The following is an 18,607-nucleotide window of genomic DNA, read 5'->3' on the forward strand; positions in this document are numbered from 1 at the left end:
CATCGCGGCCCCTTTTGCCCCAGCCATCGCGCCCCGGGACCCCAGGGTGACACCCCACACTGCCGGGGCTAGGGTTGGCAGCGGAAGGGAGGGAGCTTTCCGCAGGTCAACGTATTAAGCTACACCCCCTGCATGTCCACATGAACGGCAAGCGGCAGGAGTGCGCATCACCTCATCCCACCTGGCGGCGGGCCAGACAACGGCGCCGGGGGTATTTAGACCCGGGTGGGGGGGGGCAGTGGAGACGGTAACGGAGAGGAACCGCAGAGGTGGCGGTCGCCTGATGATGAAATCTGACTGGCACTCAGCTTCTCATCATGAGATGGGACAGACCCCAGTCTAATTCCTCTACAACCCCACCGCCTCCCGCCTCTCTCTCTCCTTGTAATCAGTTTAGCTCCCTCGTTCTGCTCGTTCTGTCGACGGCGTCTCTCTCCTCCTCCTACCCGCCCGCCCGCCCGCCTTCATTTTCTTCCTGGTCCATTTCTCTGCTCTCCATATTCCTCTCTTCCTAACCCTATAACCTCCCTCTCTCTCCCTCTCTCTCTCTCTGGGAGGGCTTTCCTTCGGCCCGTACCGTAGCGAGAGAGAGAGAGGGCTCCCCGTGGGCCTCGCTAATGCAGCTTTGGGACGTTCCCATCTGCCACTGCAAAAGCAGATTCATTATATTTAGTGCTGCCCGCGCGCAAGTCAAATCTCTTTCGGAGGTGTTGAGTTATCCCCCGCTCCCCCCCGACCCGAGCGGCGTGAAAAATGATGCCCGGCCCGTAAAAATACTTTGGCGAGGGCCGCTGTCCGCGGGGCGGGGGGGCTTAGTGCGGTGATGCATGGGTAATGTATGGACGAGGTCTGGGACTGGGAGGCTGAGCTGGCCCGGCATGCTGCGGATGGGCCTACGGTAAGGGTGGGGGGGGGGGGGGGGGGGGGGGGCAGTGGAAAGCCGCTCTGCATCATAAGCCCCTGGATCTGTCTATCCCTGGGCTGGCTGGCGCTTTCAGAGCTCCGGCGGGTGGCATCCATCACCTCTACTCCGCTATGCCATCGCTCACAGAGCTCCTACACCACCGCAGGGGACTCCTCCCCCCCCCCGCCCCGCAGCCAGGAAATACAGCACTAATCTGGGCCTGTCCCTGCCAGTCCACCCCCCCCACACCCACACACACACCCATCCCATCCCTCTCTCTGTAGATATCCCCCCCCCAGCCTCTCTCCCTATTCATTATCCCCCCCCCCCGCTGTTCTCGCTTCTTATGACTACCTCTTTCAACCCCCCCCCTCTCTCTCTCTCTCTCTTCTCTTCCTAATCTCCCTCCATCCTCAGCTCTCCATCCCTCCCGTTGCCTAAATCAAAGGCTACAGTGGCACTTTATGGTCCTCGAGAGCGAAAGTGTTCTGCACAGATACGGATATAAACGGTACACACATCGCATTCCTGTCCTGCGTTATCTACCTATTCCAACTGAGGGCTGCTCTCTTGACTTTTTCGTCCTCTTCCACGGTCTCTCTCTGTCCTCCACTCAAGGGTTGGGTATCGTCACTGATTTCCCAAAACAATTCGATTCCGATTCACAAGGTTCAGTTATAACCCCTATTTGACTTGATATGAAAGAGATTATCAGAGAAACCAATGCTGTAAATTGGAAGGAAGAACCCTATAACCTAAAAATATTAATGTTTACATTAAGCATTGACCCCAAAGCAGTTACATGAATGTACTTTTTATTTAAGATGACCAACACACAGCAGTTAACACAATATAGTGCAAGTTGCAACTCTACAGTCAGTGAGAGTGACCAGTCTGGAGAACTGAGTGTCTTTCCATGGCCCTTTTTTAAAATATATTTTTTTATGTCCGCAAAACCGGAAGTTGGCGCCTTCCGTCAGCTCGTTGGCTAACAGTTAGATCGGTAGCTGTCTTTTCAATGCTAGCTAACGTCAGCTAATGATCAGTCTGATGATTCAGATGATCAGAATGATTATATTACTCATGTGTAAGCTAGCTTGCTAAATGATGTGAACTAGCTACTGGCAGTAGATAGCTAAACTAAGATAGAGTGTTAGCTACTGTACGTAACTAGCTAGCTCTGACGTTAGCTACAGTAGATAGCTACTCTAGCACACCAGACTAATGGGTTTAAAAGCTTCAAGCATCTGTGGGAAAAAGCATATATTAAAACATCAATCTAGTACGGACGCCCTGTGTCAACAATGTCCTACACATCCAGGAGACATCACTTTACAACGTGACTACAGGCACAGAAACACCCACGTACACCAAACATGTATATACGCACGCAAACAATATCCATGAGCAATCAAGATCATCCCCTGGTAATTTCCGGTGTTTACACCGGCTTGTATACAGTATCAGTTGATGGAAGCGCAGAGGAGGAGGAGGAGGAGGAGAGAATGACAGAAGGAGAGGGGAGATAAGCTGAGCAGACAGCAGAGTCTGGGACTGGGAGAGGTAGAGAAGGAGGAAGAGGAGGAGGAGGAGGAGAGAGAGACAGCCTGGGAAAAGAGTGGGGGAGTCCAGGTGGAGACAGAGAGGATTAAACGCCGTCTACACAGCAACTACCATAGGTGGGGGGGGTAAAGAGGAAGAGGGGGTGGAAAGGCCTCAGGACACACCCGGCTTCCACTAGCAGGTTGAGGAGGCAGTAGGAGGAGTCTAACTGAGATTGGGGGGGGGTTACCTGGTCGTACTCCAGGGCCCCAGGGTAGAGGGGCCAGCCCAGGAAGAGCTCGGCAATCACACAGCCCAGCGACCACATGTCAATGGCTTCACAGAACGGCAGCCCCAGGATGATCTCTGGAGCCCTGCACAGACAACAAAGAGACAACAGTTAAGAGTACAGTCATTACATTACATTCATTTAGCAGATGCTTCTATCCAAAGCGACTTAGAATATGTGCATTCAACGTAGGTCGTCAAGAGAACTACTTGTCACCAGAAATCATACTGTAAGTGCATCTTCTTTCTAAACAAGCATCTAAGGGCATAACTAGTGCTAAAGTATAAATACAAAAACAAATGCAGTAAATACAAAATACAAATAGGCAAGCACATCATGAGAATATATCCTAACATAGCTAGGAAAAAGTCACTAGTGTGAATGCAATGCACTATTACCCCAAACACAACATTTGGTTCCCATTTTCTCTGAAACAGACAAGCAAGCAATCCATGCTTTGAGCTCCTGGGTTTGTACCGTCATACACATCCCCAAAGTACCCTTAATGGAAGGAACACAGGAGGTCAAAGTGGAGCTTCGCCCGGGCCAGCCCATGTCCCAGAGCCAGGTGACTCGGCTAACCTGTGCTGGGTTGGGTTCGGGCCGCTGTTCTTAACGAAACTTTCGACATTCCCTTTTAGCCCCTTCCCTCAAGAGGGTTTGCCTTTTGCCAGGCTGCTATTGCAAATAAGAAATTGGTCTTATTGGCTTGCCTGTAAATGTACTTAAAGCTATATCCTTTAAATACAGTCAGTACAGTGGTACATTCCAAATATTAATTGGGATTTTTTGTATATTACTAGAAAGCACAGTTTTTCAGCTTTCAGGAAGTGGTAGAATGTTTATTTTTTTAGATAAAAAAACTAACAATTTTTTATATATTTGTAACATTTTGCCGGCGAGACGGTCGTATTCAAAGGGTTAAATAAATAAACTGTGTGGGAACTAGGAAGTACACCGTCACTAAGTGCTGGCTCACTGTAACCCAGGACAACGCCACAGCGATCATGCTGACCAGGTCAGTTGTGAATATGGGCAGTGTCACAGCCTTGAAGCAGCCCTGCAGGTCAAAGCAGGATGACAGGTCGTAATGTTACACCACGCCAGGGTTAGGAACCTCACCGTCAGTTAAACACTGTTGTAACCCTACTGCCTCAGAACACGTGACGAACGTCATCATACAGGGCAGCAGAACACAGCTAACACCTACAAGGTTTTTCTTCCCACAGAGAGTAATGAGATATTTAATATCACATCAAGAAAAGAGATGTTATGTTATGTTGGCACGGGAGGCTGTTGAGTTGCACTGTTATAATCAGTAGGGACCTACATGAACTACAATACAGACAACCTCTACACATTCCAATGATTCCTATGAGGAAGATCTTGCGGTATTCCGAACTTAAGTCTGACCAAGCCTTGAGCTGAAAATGTCACATGCCACGGGTAGTTTAACATAGAAATGGTAAATATTTTTAGCACGTCTTTACCGAGCGTGAATATCTTCGGGTGACAAATGGTTCTAAGTCTAAAAACACCCACTGCTGTCATCCGCACGTCAGTAGAGGAGACCTAAACAGAATGAGTGGCGTGTTTGTGCGTATGTGTATTTGTGTGTCTGTGTGCGTGGGAGTGGGGGGGGGGGACCTTTCTTACGTCAGTAATTCAGAGGTTTTTTCTGACCCTGACAACAGCATCGATTACATGGGAGAGGTAGCAGTAAAAATACAGTGCGAAGGCGCCTGGGCGTGAGGGGGGGGGGGGGGGGCGAGGGGAGAGGAGAGGGGCGAGGCGGGGGGGCGAGGCGGGGGGGCGAGTTGGGCGAGGGAGAGACAGAGGAGGGTAGATGAAGTAATTTCCTACAGCACACTGAGGGGAGATAAAAACAAAGACCAGCTATCAGGCACATTAGCTAATGTACCTATAAAGGAATAAGGCAAAGTACTGTATAGATGAGGGAACAACTATATCCTGATCCTGACCTCCCCTGCGAAGCCACGCCTGGTCAAACCCACTACCGAAGCGATCCAGAGCTTTTTATGTCGAGCTTATCTAACCGGATCTACAAGAAACATAGCAGACCGGCCTTTCGAAATCTTTGCTGCCATATGTCACTGTGCGGTATGCGAGCTCGGGCTGTGACCGAGCCAGGCTCGCATGAGAGCTGCTAAAATAGGTTTTAGTCGCTTTAATCACATTGTCAAAACGGCTGGGGGGCGACAGCTGTTGAAGGAGGCAGAGGGGCGGAAAAAAAGAAACGAGCAGATATGACAAGCATCTCGGCCCCACAGACCATGTCCTATTAATATGAGCTCTCCCAGGGAGGCTCAGGGGATGAGGCTTCACATAAACATGCTAAAAACAGCCAATCCAGAGTCTCACTCTCAAACACAACTTTCCCATAGACTGTAACATGGCTTAATCCCATTAGTCATTATAGTTCGACTCTGTCAGAAACCTGTCGTGACAGGGTTCAATCTGCCATCGCCTCCCCTGCAATTACTTCATATTCTCCTCGGGTTTTGTTTGTTTTGATTGAATGTTTTGTTGTTCCATGGCCCTGACAACTGCTTCAGGGGCCTTGGCACCCTACCGTGAACAGGTCAACTACGGGAAACTCTAATAACACAATGGGTTTCTGTGCTGACATAACCGGGGAGAGCATTTCCACCTTGTCAGAGGAACTGTTCTTACTTTTGTGTTCAAACTCATCCGGCCTTCGCAGGGGCTGTCCATTAACACCACAGGGTAGGGAGAAGGAGGGAGGGGGGTGGAGGAAGGAGAGGGGGCAGCTGTCAAATTGTGTGCCATTTCATCCCTTGTGTGGCTGGACGCCGCCTTCAGATTACCCAGGGCTGCTTCACGAATCATATACCCCGGCTGTGTAATTATACACCACCAGGCTGAATAATGACTGCACTAAAAGCCTTCTCGCGAGTCATACTTTGTTATGGTGCCTTGGGAGGGAGAATCGAACATAAAAGCAGACTCCAACTGTCAGGAGAACCAAGAGAATATGAATTCTTAGGAAACACAATCACGACTCATGACCTGGCCCAACTTTTTTACTTTTTCTCCCCAAAAGTTACAGCCACAGGAAACTTGGCAGGAAAGTGTATTGTCTCATTAAAGCTGCAATGATTGTTTATTCACACTGTCAAAAATAATTAAAACCACCTGATATCAGATTGTTTCACTTAGCCGAAGCATTCTAATAGCACCCTACTTCAATGACTCATCCAGAAACAGCTCAAGACTTAACTTTTAATTGATTACATGTATTTGTGTTGTTTTATTGCTCTTATTTGATCATGTTTCTATTTTAATGTTGTTTTAGTTTGTTTTTTGTTTGTTGCTTTTCATTTTACCCTGGTGTGTTTACGCTGTTATTGTTTTTACTTGATCTTGCTTTTATCTCTTTTAGTGCTCTTACCTGATCATGTTTTTCTGCTTTTTATTTTATACCCTGTTATCTGATAGTTAATTTATCTTTTAATTTGCTCTTTTTTATGTACAGCACTTTGAGCTGCATTCTGTCACGAAATGTGCTATACAAATACAATGTATTATGATTATGATTATTATTACCATCCGTACAGGTGGCCTGTCTGTTGTTATTCCAGCATTTCTGCCTTTGTTGTCAATAGCCACACCGTGCCTTTCCTTTGACCCCCATGCCTTATATGGCTCTGGCCATTTGTTTGTAAACAAGGTTGCACAAGTCTCTTATTGCCATGTAGTGGAATTTATTGGTAACATAAAACCACTGATCACAGCTTTAAACTAGCCTCGTCACAAGAACCGACCCACCAAAAAGCTTCCTGGAGCACACTGGAAAAGGCAAAAACAGATGCAGGAGAAAACGGGCATTTATTTACATTTTTCAAGCAAAGGTTTAAAGCTACCTACATTAGTATCTGTATAACTTCCAGCTGTCTGTCGATACTGATAGGATATGGCTCTCCAAAGTTGTTTCAATACAGTGTGATTTCTCCTATCTTCTCTGTGTAGTACTGATGCATAAAGGTGGAGCAGGATCAAGCAGACAGAGGCCCCATGTCAGGCAGATGATGGTGTGGAAGGGGGAAGATGTGCCCAGCAGAGCAGAGAGGCTCCGGCAGCCACACCAGCAACAAGCACAAGATGAAGGTAAAGATTTTTTTTTTTTTTAAAGCCGTTTACTGCAGTTCATAACTTTTTCACTATGATGCTCCACTAGAAACGTGACTCCTCACACCCTCTGAAACTAAGTTGCCAGTTTGTAATGTTGAGAATTGAATCGGGTCAGTGCATATCACAAATCATGTGCTCTACGGCACAAGACGGAAAACAAGACCACTGAGTCACACCCTGCGTGCCACAGATACAATCCCTGATATAGAACACCCCGTTGTGTTTAATCCAAATATCTTTTCTTCTCTCCGTTCAGGTCCTGACAAATGACCTGAGGCTGTAGCAGAGTGTGATCCTCCAGGCCCGGGAGAAATCAGAGTGCGGATCCTTCCTCTCTTCTCACAAGATCCAGCACCTGGCCTACTGAGGTTGGATGTGCGCACAGCTCTTTTGCCTTTTGATCCACCAGGCCGGCCAGGCCCTCAACTGCTACACGGACGAGGAGCACAGGAAAGGCTTACAGGTGGAGGCCAAGGCCCACAGTCTGTCTGTGTGTGAAAAGTGTCCTCCTTGTTGGTGTTATGGTGGCCCCCTCACCTGGGCCACGGGGCTAGTTGTAGCCTCTGGTCCGTTAGCTGCTAGCGCTGTCTTTGGAACTTTGAGGGGAGGGCAATTTTTTCTGCTAGTTTGTTTTAGTTAGCTAGCTAGTTGCAATTTTTTGTTTTGCGATTCAGGGTCTGGAAATGCTCTTGTCCAGAGTGATTTCTCGGTTGGAATTCCAGACGGTCCACTCAGCGTCCTTTGAATGCGATGACGGAATTTAACTGCACGATGTGATTGGTTAGGGGACTAACTAATCTGCGGACTCCCACTTCGGCAACGCCCATCTCAGGAAAACGGCTGCAGTAGGAGGACTTTCAGACTGAACAATGAAGTGAAACTAAACAGCAGTTCAGTCTGAGTGTCAGGCTATGGTGCACTTTTGGATGTTTATTATTATGTACATAAGACCCTAGATCACAGTTAGATGATTATTGTGGATTTGGGTTTACAGTGGCTTTAAGGGTACTGTATATAGCCTGCAGATAATCTCTCTCCCTCTCTCTCTCTCTCTCTCTCTCATTAAACCATGACATAACTAAGAGAGCAGCAGTGGACCGGGAATGAGCAACAAGTGAGAAAGAGGGAGCGAAAGAAAAACAGGAAAAAATAAATAAAAAAACAAAAGAGAAACTGCAGGCCTCGCCTTCAGCCTGGGTGGACGAGTGAACGTTACCATGGCGACTAGGCTCTCTTACCGACCGACGCAACTCAACCCTCGCCGGTCTCCTGTGAAACCGAATCTATTTTCTATCCCGAGGATGTGACGCGCAAGCCCGGGGGCCATGGGACACTAGGCGACGGAGAGCAGGGGCCGAGCTGTGATCACACACTCTCACGTGTCCGCGGCCCCCGTGGGAGATGTATGGCCATCTCTGCCTGGACACACGCACATGCGTGCGCACACACACGTCACGTGGCCCTGAAGGAAAGGTGATGATATCATTCCACCTCACCTGATAAATGTGGTGTGTGTGTGTGTGTGTGTGTCTGCGTGCTAGTAGCCAAGCAGGTGGGCTAAGGACATTTAAGGGGGATTTTCACATGTACAAGCTTTCTCAGATGAGCCATTGAAACTGTGGGTCTACTATCACTGAAGAGCACATTGCTCAAGTGATAGAGTGCATTATACTATAGAGAAAAAAGAGAACATCAAATCGTAAATCCCAGACAATATGACAAATCCTTAGAAATGTGTCAAGCATTGCCTACAGCTCCACTTTAGCTCAGGATGTTGACGGCAAAACCACATTTCCGAACAGAGATCGAGCCCATGACAGACAGGCTACGCTGCAGAAAAGAGAGAACTGAGCTGTCTGAAGTCTTAGTCCATATATTAGTGCACACTCACGGACTCACGCAGATAAGACACACACTGGTGGTGCTCGGTATTAAGGCATTAAGACGCAAGACTGACTGATGGGGAGTCTGGAGGCGGAGGCAGACATGAGGAGATGTCTGTCTGCTGCTCCTCATTAAGCTAACTCAGAGCCGCCTGCTTTCTCTAACTCGGAGCTACGCGACAGCACACGCGCACACACGCGTGAGCGAACACACACACACACACACACACACACACACACAAAGCAGTCTGTGCTGTGACTCACAGAAGTCATCAGTGGCCCCACTGCCGACGCCCCTCCCTCCAGGTCTGTGACCGCACCAAACTAATGGATCTCTAACGCTGTTAACCGTCTGATTGGAAACCTAGAACACATCAAAGCCCAGACCTAATGGCCCTTGCTCTCGTTCTCCCTCCCTCTCTCTCAATCTCTCCCTCCATCTCTCCCCCCTCTCTCTCTCTCTTTCACCAGGACACATCGCCACCGCTACAGGCGTTCATCACATCCCAGAATCGGACCAATCACGGCAGCCGCGGCAGGGCGGGGCATGTGGCCGGGACTTCAGAGGAGAGTGTTGACTGTCAACACCGGCTGACCGGCACAGACAAGAGTCACAGGTTCTCTTCTCCGGTGGAACGACGACAGAGGAGAGAGGCACTGCCCAGAGATGCCAGATCCAATCGCAGATCCCCCCCCCCCGCATTGGGCATATAAAAGTCTGCATGCTGATGATGAACGACCTGAGAGCTGAGGGTAATGAAACCAGACCAGAAACGGGCCGAAAAATGTACTTTCACAATATTATTCTTTGTTCGGGGATGGGGATCTTTCCGGGGGAAAGTTCTGGAAGGACATCAACCTGGTTTAAATTGACTGTAGATGTGGGCAGTGCAGGGATCACTTTTAGTCAAACATGAGGGTATTGCATAAAGATTATACACAGATCAGCTTTCTAGCCAAATATGCGGGGGATTGGGAAATTCCTGGATCTGACGGTGGTTGACGGCCCCGGTTCTTGGTCCAAAACCCATAACGGAAAAAGACATGGAAGGGCTTTAGCGGCCAAAAACCTACCTTCACATCTGCCTCCCACAGGAGGGGCCTGGCCAGAGAAAACTAGCCATGCTATTTCATAACCTGAACTACAAGACCATCAAAGTGAATACCAGGTGTGCTGTTTGGAAACTATTGTGCTGCAGTGCCAACAGGCTGAGAATGGATGAGTGTATGGCTGAGGTGAGTCTATCTCTCCGAGGGCGAAAGTCCAACATGGCCGACTTGTCTGAAATATCAGTGAGTTCAAAGGTTTCCGCAGAACACTGTGTGATATGGGGGGGAAAACCTTTGCAGTTTGCACAGTGGGAGGGGAAAAATACATCTTCAAAGAGTTTTCTGGGCTGCCAGCAGGGTTGTCAGTCCTTCCTTTCAAACAGCCCACAGTGAATGGCTCCCTTCTAAGGTTTCACACACCTGCCTACCTGCTAACTAAATACCAATTTCCAAACAGATGGATTAGCATAGACTACCCAGAAAACCTGAGAGGATTGAAATGATAAACATTTCAAAAACGTTAAAGTATTGATTCAGCAGCGGCAGAACACTAACGTGATGCTTTGGAAAATGCAATGCCGACACAAGTTTTCCTCCGCGAGATGTGGAGGGGTAGACTGACAGAGCCGGTGTGCAGCTAAAGTGAATAATGGCTCTGCATAGCCTGTTTGCCACTGTATCCAATCCAGCCCAAAAGCCAATGAGCTGATGCACTTTTGCTGAGCACAGCGCTGGCACACACCACAGTGCCACAGGTACAGTAACTCGCCCACACTGCAGACATTGGCAGGGATGAGTACCATGAGCGGTTACCACTTGGAATAAGTGCGATGTTTTCTCTCAGACTCTAAGCTCTAAAACTAAATTGGTGGGAAACCAGATCTTGAAAGTGTAGCACTTCCCGCAACACAGGCCCAGTGGAAATGCAGTTTGTTTTCATCAAACAGTTTCAAGTTGCTCCACATTTTTGCTGCTCCCTTGTGAATTGTGACCAATGAAATAAGCCCTTTCTGCTGGTCACCGAGTTCAGCAGCCTGTTCCTTTACCCCAGACGGCGGTCTCGCTTCCTTCATCCCTCGGCTCTCCGTTCCCGCCCTCTCTCTCCGTCTCTCCCCCTCTCGTCTCCATCGCATGTGAGGCTAAAGGCCCAAGCCTACTTTGTGGGGAATGTAAAAACACTAAAAGAACGAAGGGCCGGATCCCACAGAGCACGGGGGGACGTGCGCTCCCCTCGTTGACCTTGGGCTTGGGAAGGAGTCCCACAAACCCAGGAAAAGGAGTGAGGTCGTCACCGTCGACATCTGCTGGGCTGATATCCCACGGAAGGCAGGGCGCCGCCAGACACGCGCGCACATGCACGCGTTCACACACACACGTCGCAAACAAACGCGGACCCCTTCTAAACACAGCAGCCCCCTTCGGCTAAAAAGCTGAACAGATCAAAGGGAGAAAGAATTTTCAGCTTAGGGGAGAGCCACAAAATGTCATTATTCACACAAAGCATAGCCTAAACACTAACAGTGAAGGGTTGGCTACATCTGAAGTCCTTCTGGGAAAGTAAAGATGAACCCTATGAACTACACTTGAACTTGCAAGAAACTGGTGTCTAGGTTATTTTTCATTAAACAATAGCCTATAATTGTTTGTTCATTGCTCAATATTTATGATCAAATACTGTATACCTTACACGACCCCACAAAAAACCACCCAGTGTGCTGGGGATTCAACAAAATGCAAACTATTTCCACTGGCAAATACTATAACAACTCCTGCCAAGATAGCGCGCCTGCCAGGCTTGTCAGCATGCTAGCTAGCTATATCTAGGCCTAGATAAAACTGCCTTGCTGTGGGAGGGGGAACTACAATTCTGTTTCTATTAGACTGGCATACCACCGGGCCACTGAAATACCACCAGCACAACTCCTCTTCACCCTTACTGTGTGATAAAAAAACAAGTCCACTTGGTATTCAAGGCTGGGATTCCAGTAACTGACATTACTTTACTGGATCAATTCTGAATTATATTAGGAAGAGTCAGCATGAGAAGGCTAAGCATCCCGCAGGGACCTCCGAAAGCTTTGAGTCACGTGTTATTAGATCCCATAAATCTTGCTTTAGTCACAACCTCTTCCGCCTCTGAGACAAGTGATACAGTGGCCTGTTATGATGACATAGCAACGGTAAAAAGGGCTAATTATCATAGAAAGAGCACACTTCTTGCATCCCATGTTGAAATATCATCTGCAGCCAGTGAGAGAGGAACCGAGAGAGGTCCTGGCACTCCTCCTCTGCTGCAACCAAGGTGTTGTCAAGGTGCGGCTGAGAAATTATCTATATGGGCATCTTTTATTCATGGCCATGATCTCACGCTCCAGAAATAGGCCTGCTGAGATCCACACTGGCTTGGTCCGGAGAGAGACAGAGAGGAGCTGGGTATAGGGTGACGTCCAATCCGCTTGGAGGGAACAACAAACAAGGTAGGTGACATACTGTACGCGGAGAGGGGTGAGGCCCTTTCAGTGCTCAGGTAAGCTTTTCAGTCAGCCTGCAAACATGCATGCCTATGACTGGGCTACCTATAGAAACATAGACATAGTGTGCTGGTGCTACTAAAGCGTTTTAGATCTCCCCTCAGCCCTGGCTGAAAAGACTGGCAATGATTGTGTCTATGTGAGGACAGAATGGAACCAATAGCCCTGTGCCCCTTCCGGGAACTGTAATTCCACACACCCTCGTTGCCGTGCCTGCTGCATTATTCACTGGAACACAGAGCGGGTTCCAAACATGGCTGATGTAGCTAACTAGCCTCTGCACCACCACGCCCCCCTACCCCATCCCCTTCCCGACCCCTGCATCTAACCCCCCTCTCTTCCTTCCCTTCCCTGACGTGATGCAGGCACATAACAGAGCCCGTCATCATTGGGTGTTAAGAGAAGCTAGCTGGCCATGGTTGACCACTTCGGGCCAGCTGAACAGTGGGAAAACATGACCAAACGAAGCGCCACTTCAAATACAAACACACTGTATGAATGAATCACTTCAGTTTGTCAGAACACATTGTGTCAGAGAGAGGGGGGGGGAGAGAGATGGAGAGAGAGTGGTAGAGAGGGTGGGGGGGGGGGGGGTTGTCAGCAGACACGGCAGCAGTTTCTGTCCCAGCTTTTGTTGACAAATGCCGGCGGGAAACGCGTTCTCTGGAAAGTGGTCTAACTTGAAAACTGAGAAGTAGAGCACTGCTCACCTGTATCAAATCCCTCCCTCCTATACACTGCTGCGTATAGGGTTATAGGCTAGTTAGCCTAATGGCACTGTTTCCTTGAGCACACCAGTGAAAGTTTGTGTTAGCTAGTGCGATTGCCAACACAGGAAACAACTAGGGTTAATATAAAGAGCAGAAGTGCTTTTTTTATCAGTGGATTTATAGGAATTTGGCTAAAGGCCTATGTGCATAGGGCGTAGGTGAGATGGGGCCAATGTCAGTCCATTTTAATGATCTCACCTCATTGTGTTGAAGTCTTCCTCTGAAATGATCTTTCGCACTATGACACAGTTGAAGACAAGTCCAAACAGCTCAGCGTTTGCCAGACTGAAAACCCCTGCTAAAGACCTACATCTTGTGCTAAGGCATGCATGACAAAACCATTATGGTATCAGTTTTCATCCCTTTTTCAGTTCAGACCCCTATTCACATTACATAATCTAAAGCTAGGCGGTGTTTTTTCTCTCCAGCTGCATAAATCGCTGATGCAGTCTCAAAAGGCTAACTAGAACGACAGGGACAAGTGATAGAGGATGTTAAAGCCTCAAGAGAAAATAACTTCCGTTTCACTTCCAAAAGCCAAGCACTCCTCCATCCCCCTCTCTATCTCTCTTCCCTTATCTCTTTGCATGTCTGCGAGCTGCCTGCACATCTCAGCCAGCTTCAACACATCGGATTCATTAACAAAAAAAAACGAGATCAGGTTCTAGGAACTGTACAAATGGAACAGCACAGTCCAGGCCCATTTCGTCTTGTGCACATTTGAAAATGCTTCCATGCGTAGGCTAGGATATGTCCTGTCTTTCACTGGGTGGTACCACTACCAGCCAGGGAAAACCCCGGACCATGCCCTTCCTCCACACCCTCCACTCCTCTATTCCGTACCTCCCTCCTTCCCTCGCTCGCTCCATCTCTCCCTCACCGCATCTTCACCCTGTTATTACCCTCTCCATCCACAACACTTTTCCGGTCTGCCTTAATCTGCCTCAAAAGTGAAAACAATTCAATTATCTCTAAACTTAAAACACAGGACTGTAACACGTATACCGGAGCAGTAGAGAGACATCTGGCCCTCCCTCTCTCTCTTTGTGGAAGGTTAGTTAGGCCTAATTAAGCATTTCATCTTGCAGGAGCTCCACTGGTCCTCTCACCTACTGGAAAAACCTCAGGCCGTCTCTCTGCCCTTTCCAGAGAGGAAAACACAGAACAATTTTCAGCAACAGCAGCAGAAGCAGAAGCAACAACAACAACAACAACAACAACAACACGATCGCCAAGTTGGGAGCTGAGGGGTGGTAATCGGTAGTGATCTCATGATTCATTCTTATTTCGGTTCTTGGGGTGAGTATTCGATTTCAAAACGATTATTGCCGATTCAATTGGATTCTCAATTTGATTATGATAGGATTTTCAAATACCTTTCCACATTTGCCTGCAGTAACCCATTTAAGACAGTAACCCATTAAATACAGGGGGTCTTACAATGGTAGAGGAAACACTGGAATACATACAAAAATACAAAATTCTTGTGAAAACAGGATAAAATCCCAAAATAAATTTATGGGGGGGAAAAAAATAGATGGGGGGGGAAAAAATATTTTTCGGAATTTGTGAATTGATCTATAATTGTTGAGAACAGAATTACGATTCTTAGGTGAATCCATTTTTTTCACCACCCCTAGAGCTGAGTAAGAGTATATGTGCATTTCAATCCCTTTCGAGCAGAAAAAGTATTGGAAAAACTCCATGTGCCAGTGTGAGGGGGGCTGGTGTGAGGGGGTCTTGTAATCAGTGGTGTTAAATGTGGAGGGGAGAAACGCCATAAATTCGAGGAAAATCTGACTAAACACAGAAAACTTGTTTTTCAGCTCTGCCACGAGCATGGCCTAGCAGACACACACAGAACTAGGCTTACAGTAATGTATGGAAACACTTCTCTGTGAGCATTCCACATTGCTAGATTTCAGCACAGATGTGCAGTAACATAGTGTGCCTCACATAACATAGCCTACAGTGCACTGCCTCCTGAACATTCACATGAGGACACTTGGCTCACTGACAGAGCCTGTTACTTAAACATCGCCTAACTCACCACACATGTGTATTCACAGACAGGAGAAGCAGTGAAGGGAAATGTCATGCTCTTTCTGCAAATCAACTATGATGTTTGTGAACACAAGATAGCATAGCCTAAAGCTCGAATCACAACACAGCCTTAGCAACGCACAGCCTTGACAACAACTCAACCGAGACAACACGGTGACCTTCAAAGAACAACACGGTCTAGAGTCACCAAGGATGCAGTGTTTTCAAGGTGAGGCCTTGCTGGTCTTCCTTGGTCTTTGACCTTTTACCCACAGCAGTCATTTCTAAGACAAAAACCACCAGGACTGAGAACAAGAAGAAAAAAACAGACGAGTGAAGAGCTGTCTGGGCATTTCATTTCCTCTGTGATTATTTCCCAACTCTGAGAGGATTTCCGACTCAGACAGGTACGCTAGACAGTCAAAGCATTCAATGAAGAGCAGCCAACTCAAAGTAGCCTTTTCAAAGCTACTGTATATGCAAATGATACTGTAAAGCTGTGAAACCCATACATTCACAACAGGGCCAGAGAGAAGAGAATGTCAGCAGCCCCAGAAAGGAGAACCCTTACTGTAGATGCTTATAAGCCTGGAGCTGTGTACTGTAGGTGTCCGAGGCACACAAAAAAAAACAATACATTAGGTTACAGGATACATTTGTCTTGTACCTCTTGTAGGATAGAATGTGATTGGCTATGTTTACTCTGTTGCGAACACCAGTAGGCTGAAAGCTGGCCTTGATGAATGATTGATGGGCTTGCTTCGCAAACTAAAACGCAGTAGCTACCTGAGGAAGGAGGTATGCAGCAACCCTTGGCACTGTATCCACCACCCAGCGAGACAGAAAACACACAGGACACATTAACAAGGAGGGATAAAACAAACAGAGCAAGAGAGAGAGAGAGAGAGAGAGAGAGAGGGAGAGGGAGAGGGAGAGGGAGAGGGAGAGGGAGAGGGAGAGGGAGAGAGAACCCCCTTAAACAGACAGAGCAAAGGCCAAGATGAAGACATAGCCTGACACATAAGCTTTGCTAAATCGGTTGCTAATAGGCTACACAATCTATCATACAGGGCACAGCAGTGGTGGCTTAATTAGAAGTGGCCTATAGGCACGGTGCTGATAAATCAGTGCTAAGAACCAGCACTCACAGCATGGTGTCCATTTTGAAGACATGCAAGAGGCCATCACAAACAAAACAGACTGTAGCTAGGTTTACATTTACAGAGACAGGTTCAAATGGAAAATTAAATTAAAATGGCAACATTTTATTTTCAAATTGGCTATAAAGTGAGGCAAATGACAGTAAAGAAATAAAAGATGCCATAAAAAGAAAGCAAGGAGAGCTATCGACTCCAAATGAAAGCAGTTAAAGGCGTCTTTGAGAACTGTCTGGCGGTTTGGGCTGCAGAGGCTTGTTCAGACATATGGGTGGCTGACAGGCTGGGTACTGGGGCGTATTAAACAGAGCCTGCTCGTGCCTCGCTGGCATTTCAGCTCCAATCTGAAGACTCCAATTACCAGGTTCAGAGCAACAAACAGGCCTCAGTCTTAGGAGAGGGCTGGGGATGCCAGCAGTTCACCAATCACAGAGCCAGAGAGGGAAAATGTTAAACCAAAAGCACCACTACCAAAATGACTACAGGGATTCAGAGGGGAGAGCAAAATAAATCAAAATCTCTAGCACGTGTAACTTGGGGCCCCCAAGGAAAGGCACCAAATGTGTGAACCTGATTGAGGGTAAGGCGCTCCGAAAATTTAAATACTCACTGAACAGTAGTAGGCGGAAGCTATATTTTAGCTGTTTGCTGTTTGCTAAACACCCACCCACCCACACCCACAAACAGACACACACACACACATTGACACACGCGCGCACGCATGTATACACACAAACACACAAAGAGAAACAGCTGACGTTGGAGCAGTTTGACCTTGAACAAGTAAGTGAGATCTCTCTAGCATTTCGCTCAGGCCTAATTTTGCTCTTGCTGCCAGCGCGCTTCACCATCTATAGAAGTCAAACTGGGCTGGCAGCCCTCCCGTCAGCTATTTTAAGCACCCCTACACCCCCCTGCCCCTCTACCACTCAACCCACTCCTTATGTTGGGTGCTCCTTTCACGGGAGGGGCAGAGACAGCAGTGTTTTCTGTGAGAGTGTGCGTGTGTGTGTGTGTGTGTGTTTGAGTATGGTGTGAGTGAGTGAGTGAGTGAGTGAGTGAGTGAGTGAGTGAGTGAGTGAGTGAGTGAGTGAGTGAGTGAGTGAGTGAGTGAGTGAGTGAGTGAGTGAGTGAGTGAGTGAGTGAGTGAGTGAGTGAGTGAGTGAGAGAGTGAGTGAGTGAGTGAGTGAGTGAGTGAGTGAGTGAGTGTCGTGGGATACCTCAATCACATTATTACCATCTTTAATATTGAATCAGAATGAATATGTTTGCTAGCCCATAGGGAATGCAGGATAATTCACAATCTGGATTCAATAAGGAGAAAGTTGTCAGAAAGTAAGCCAATTGATTTCTGGAAATTGTAAAAGACAAACTGCATATTGAGGGGGACTTTTTACATTTGTTAAACTGAATTAATGGTTCCTTGTACACAGCATGGCCTACATGATATGCACCTACCCCTTTCGCCCCTGGCCGAGTGAAATGACATCAACCATTAGGATTGAATATTGATTCCCCATTGAGCCAGCTCTTCTGATACTAGCAAAGTACCACTGGTGAGTATTCCTCTTCGGTGGGCCTTATTATCATTCTGTGCGGCCCTCCAGTGACAGAAGGCAATAAAATTGTAGACAAAATGGCCTGTGAGAATGATTTGGAAACCCAGGCCTGCTATGGCTAGAGCTGGCAAATGGAGCACAAGAGCAGCTGCACAGCACTGTATTTAACTTCCTTCCCAACTCACAAAAGTACAGTGTAGGACTACAGTCAGCCGTTCTATTTTCAGTCACTTCCTGAAATATGGTGCATTTACCAGAAGTGAGTGAACTGAGGGCCTGTGTGTGTGTGTGTGTGTGTGTGTGTGTGTGTGTGTGTGTGTGTGTGTGTGTGTGTGTGTGTGTGTGTGTCCGTGTGAAAGGATGTTGTGGACTACACTTCTGCAGACGGTATGCGCACCATAAGAGGCCCTCCTGGGTATACCTTGGATAGCCATCGTAACTAACGATAATAATGCATTTCTGTTTGCCATCTATTGAGTAGGGATGTCACCAGAATTTATTTAACTTTATATGTAGGCTACAGACGAGTGGAAAGCCTACTATCCCTCCAAAATGGTATGGAGAAAGAGCCACCTACAACAGGATAATGAGAAAGATGAAGAAAGAGATCATACATGTCCTTGCACTCCTTCAAGCAGCTTCCCCAGTGGCGTTACTCATCAATCATTAGATCCTAGTGACTCGTGTCCCCTGAACTCTGTACACA

At 47.5% G+C, this 18,607-nt stretch overlaps 1 protein-coding gene across 1 annotated transcript in view; it reads right to left on the reverse strand.

Moving 5' to 3' along the window:
- The window catches only part of hipk3b (homeodomain interacting protein kinase 3b), a 49,117-nt gene that overhangs the window by 14,959 nt on the left and 15,551 nt on the right, over positions 1–18,607 (reverse strand). Inside the window, exon 3 of the mRNA XM_084436545.1 lies at positions 2,697–2,820. Coding sequence (XP_084292671.1) covers positions 2,697–2,820 — 124 coding nt within the window. The remainder of the gene's footprint in view (positions 1–2,696; positions 2,821–18,607) is intronic.

Source organism: Borostomias antarcticus (genome assembly GCF_949987555.1).
Source record: "Borostomias antarcticus genome assembly, chromosome: 4".
In the NCBI taxonomy this organism is placed as follows: domain Eukaryota; kingdom Metazoa; phylum Chordata; class Actinopteri; order Stomiiformes; family Stomiidae; genus Borostomias; species Borostomias antarcticus.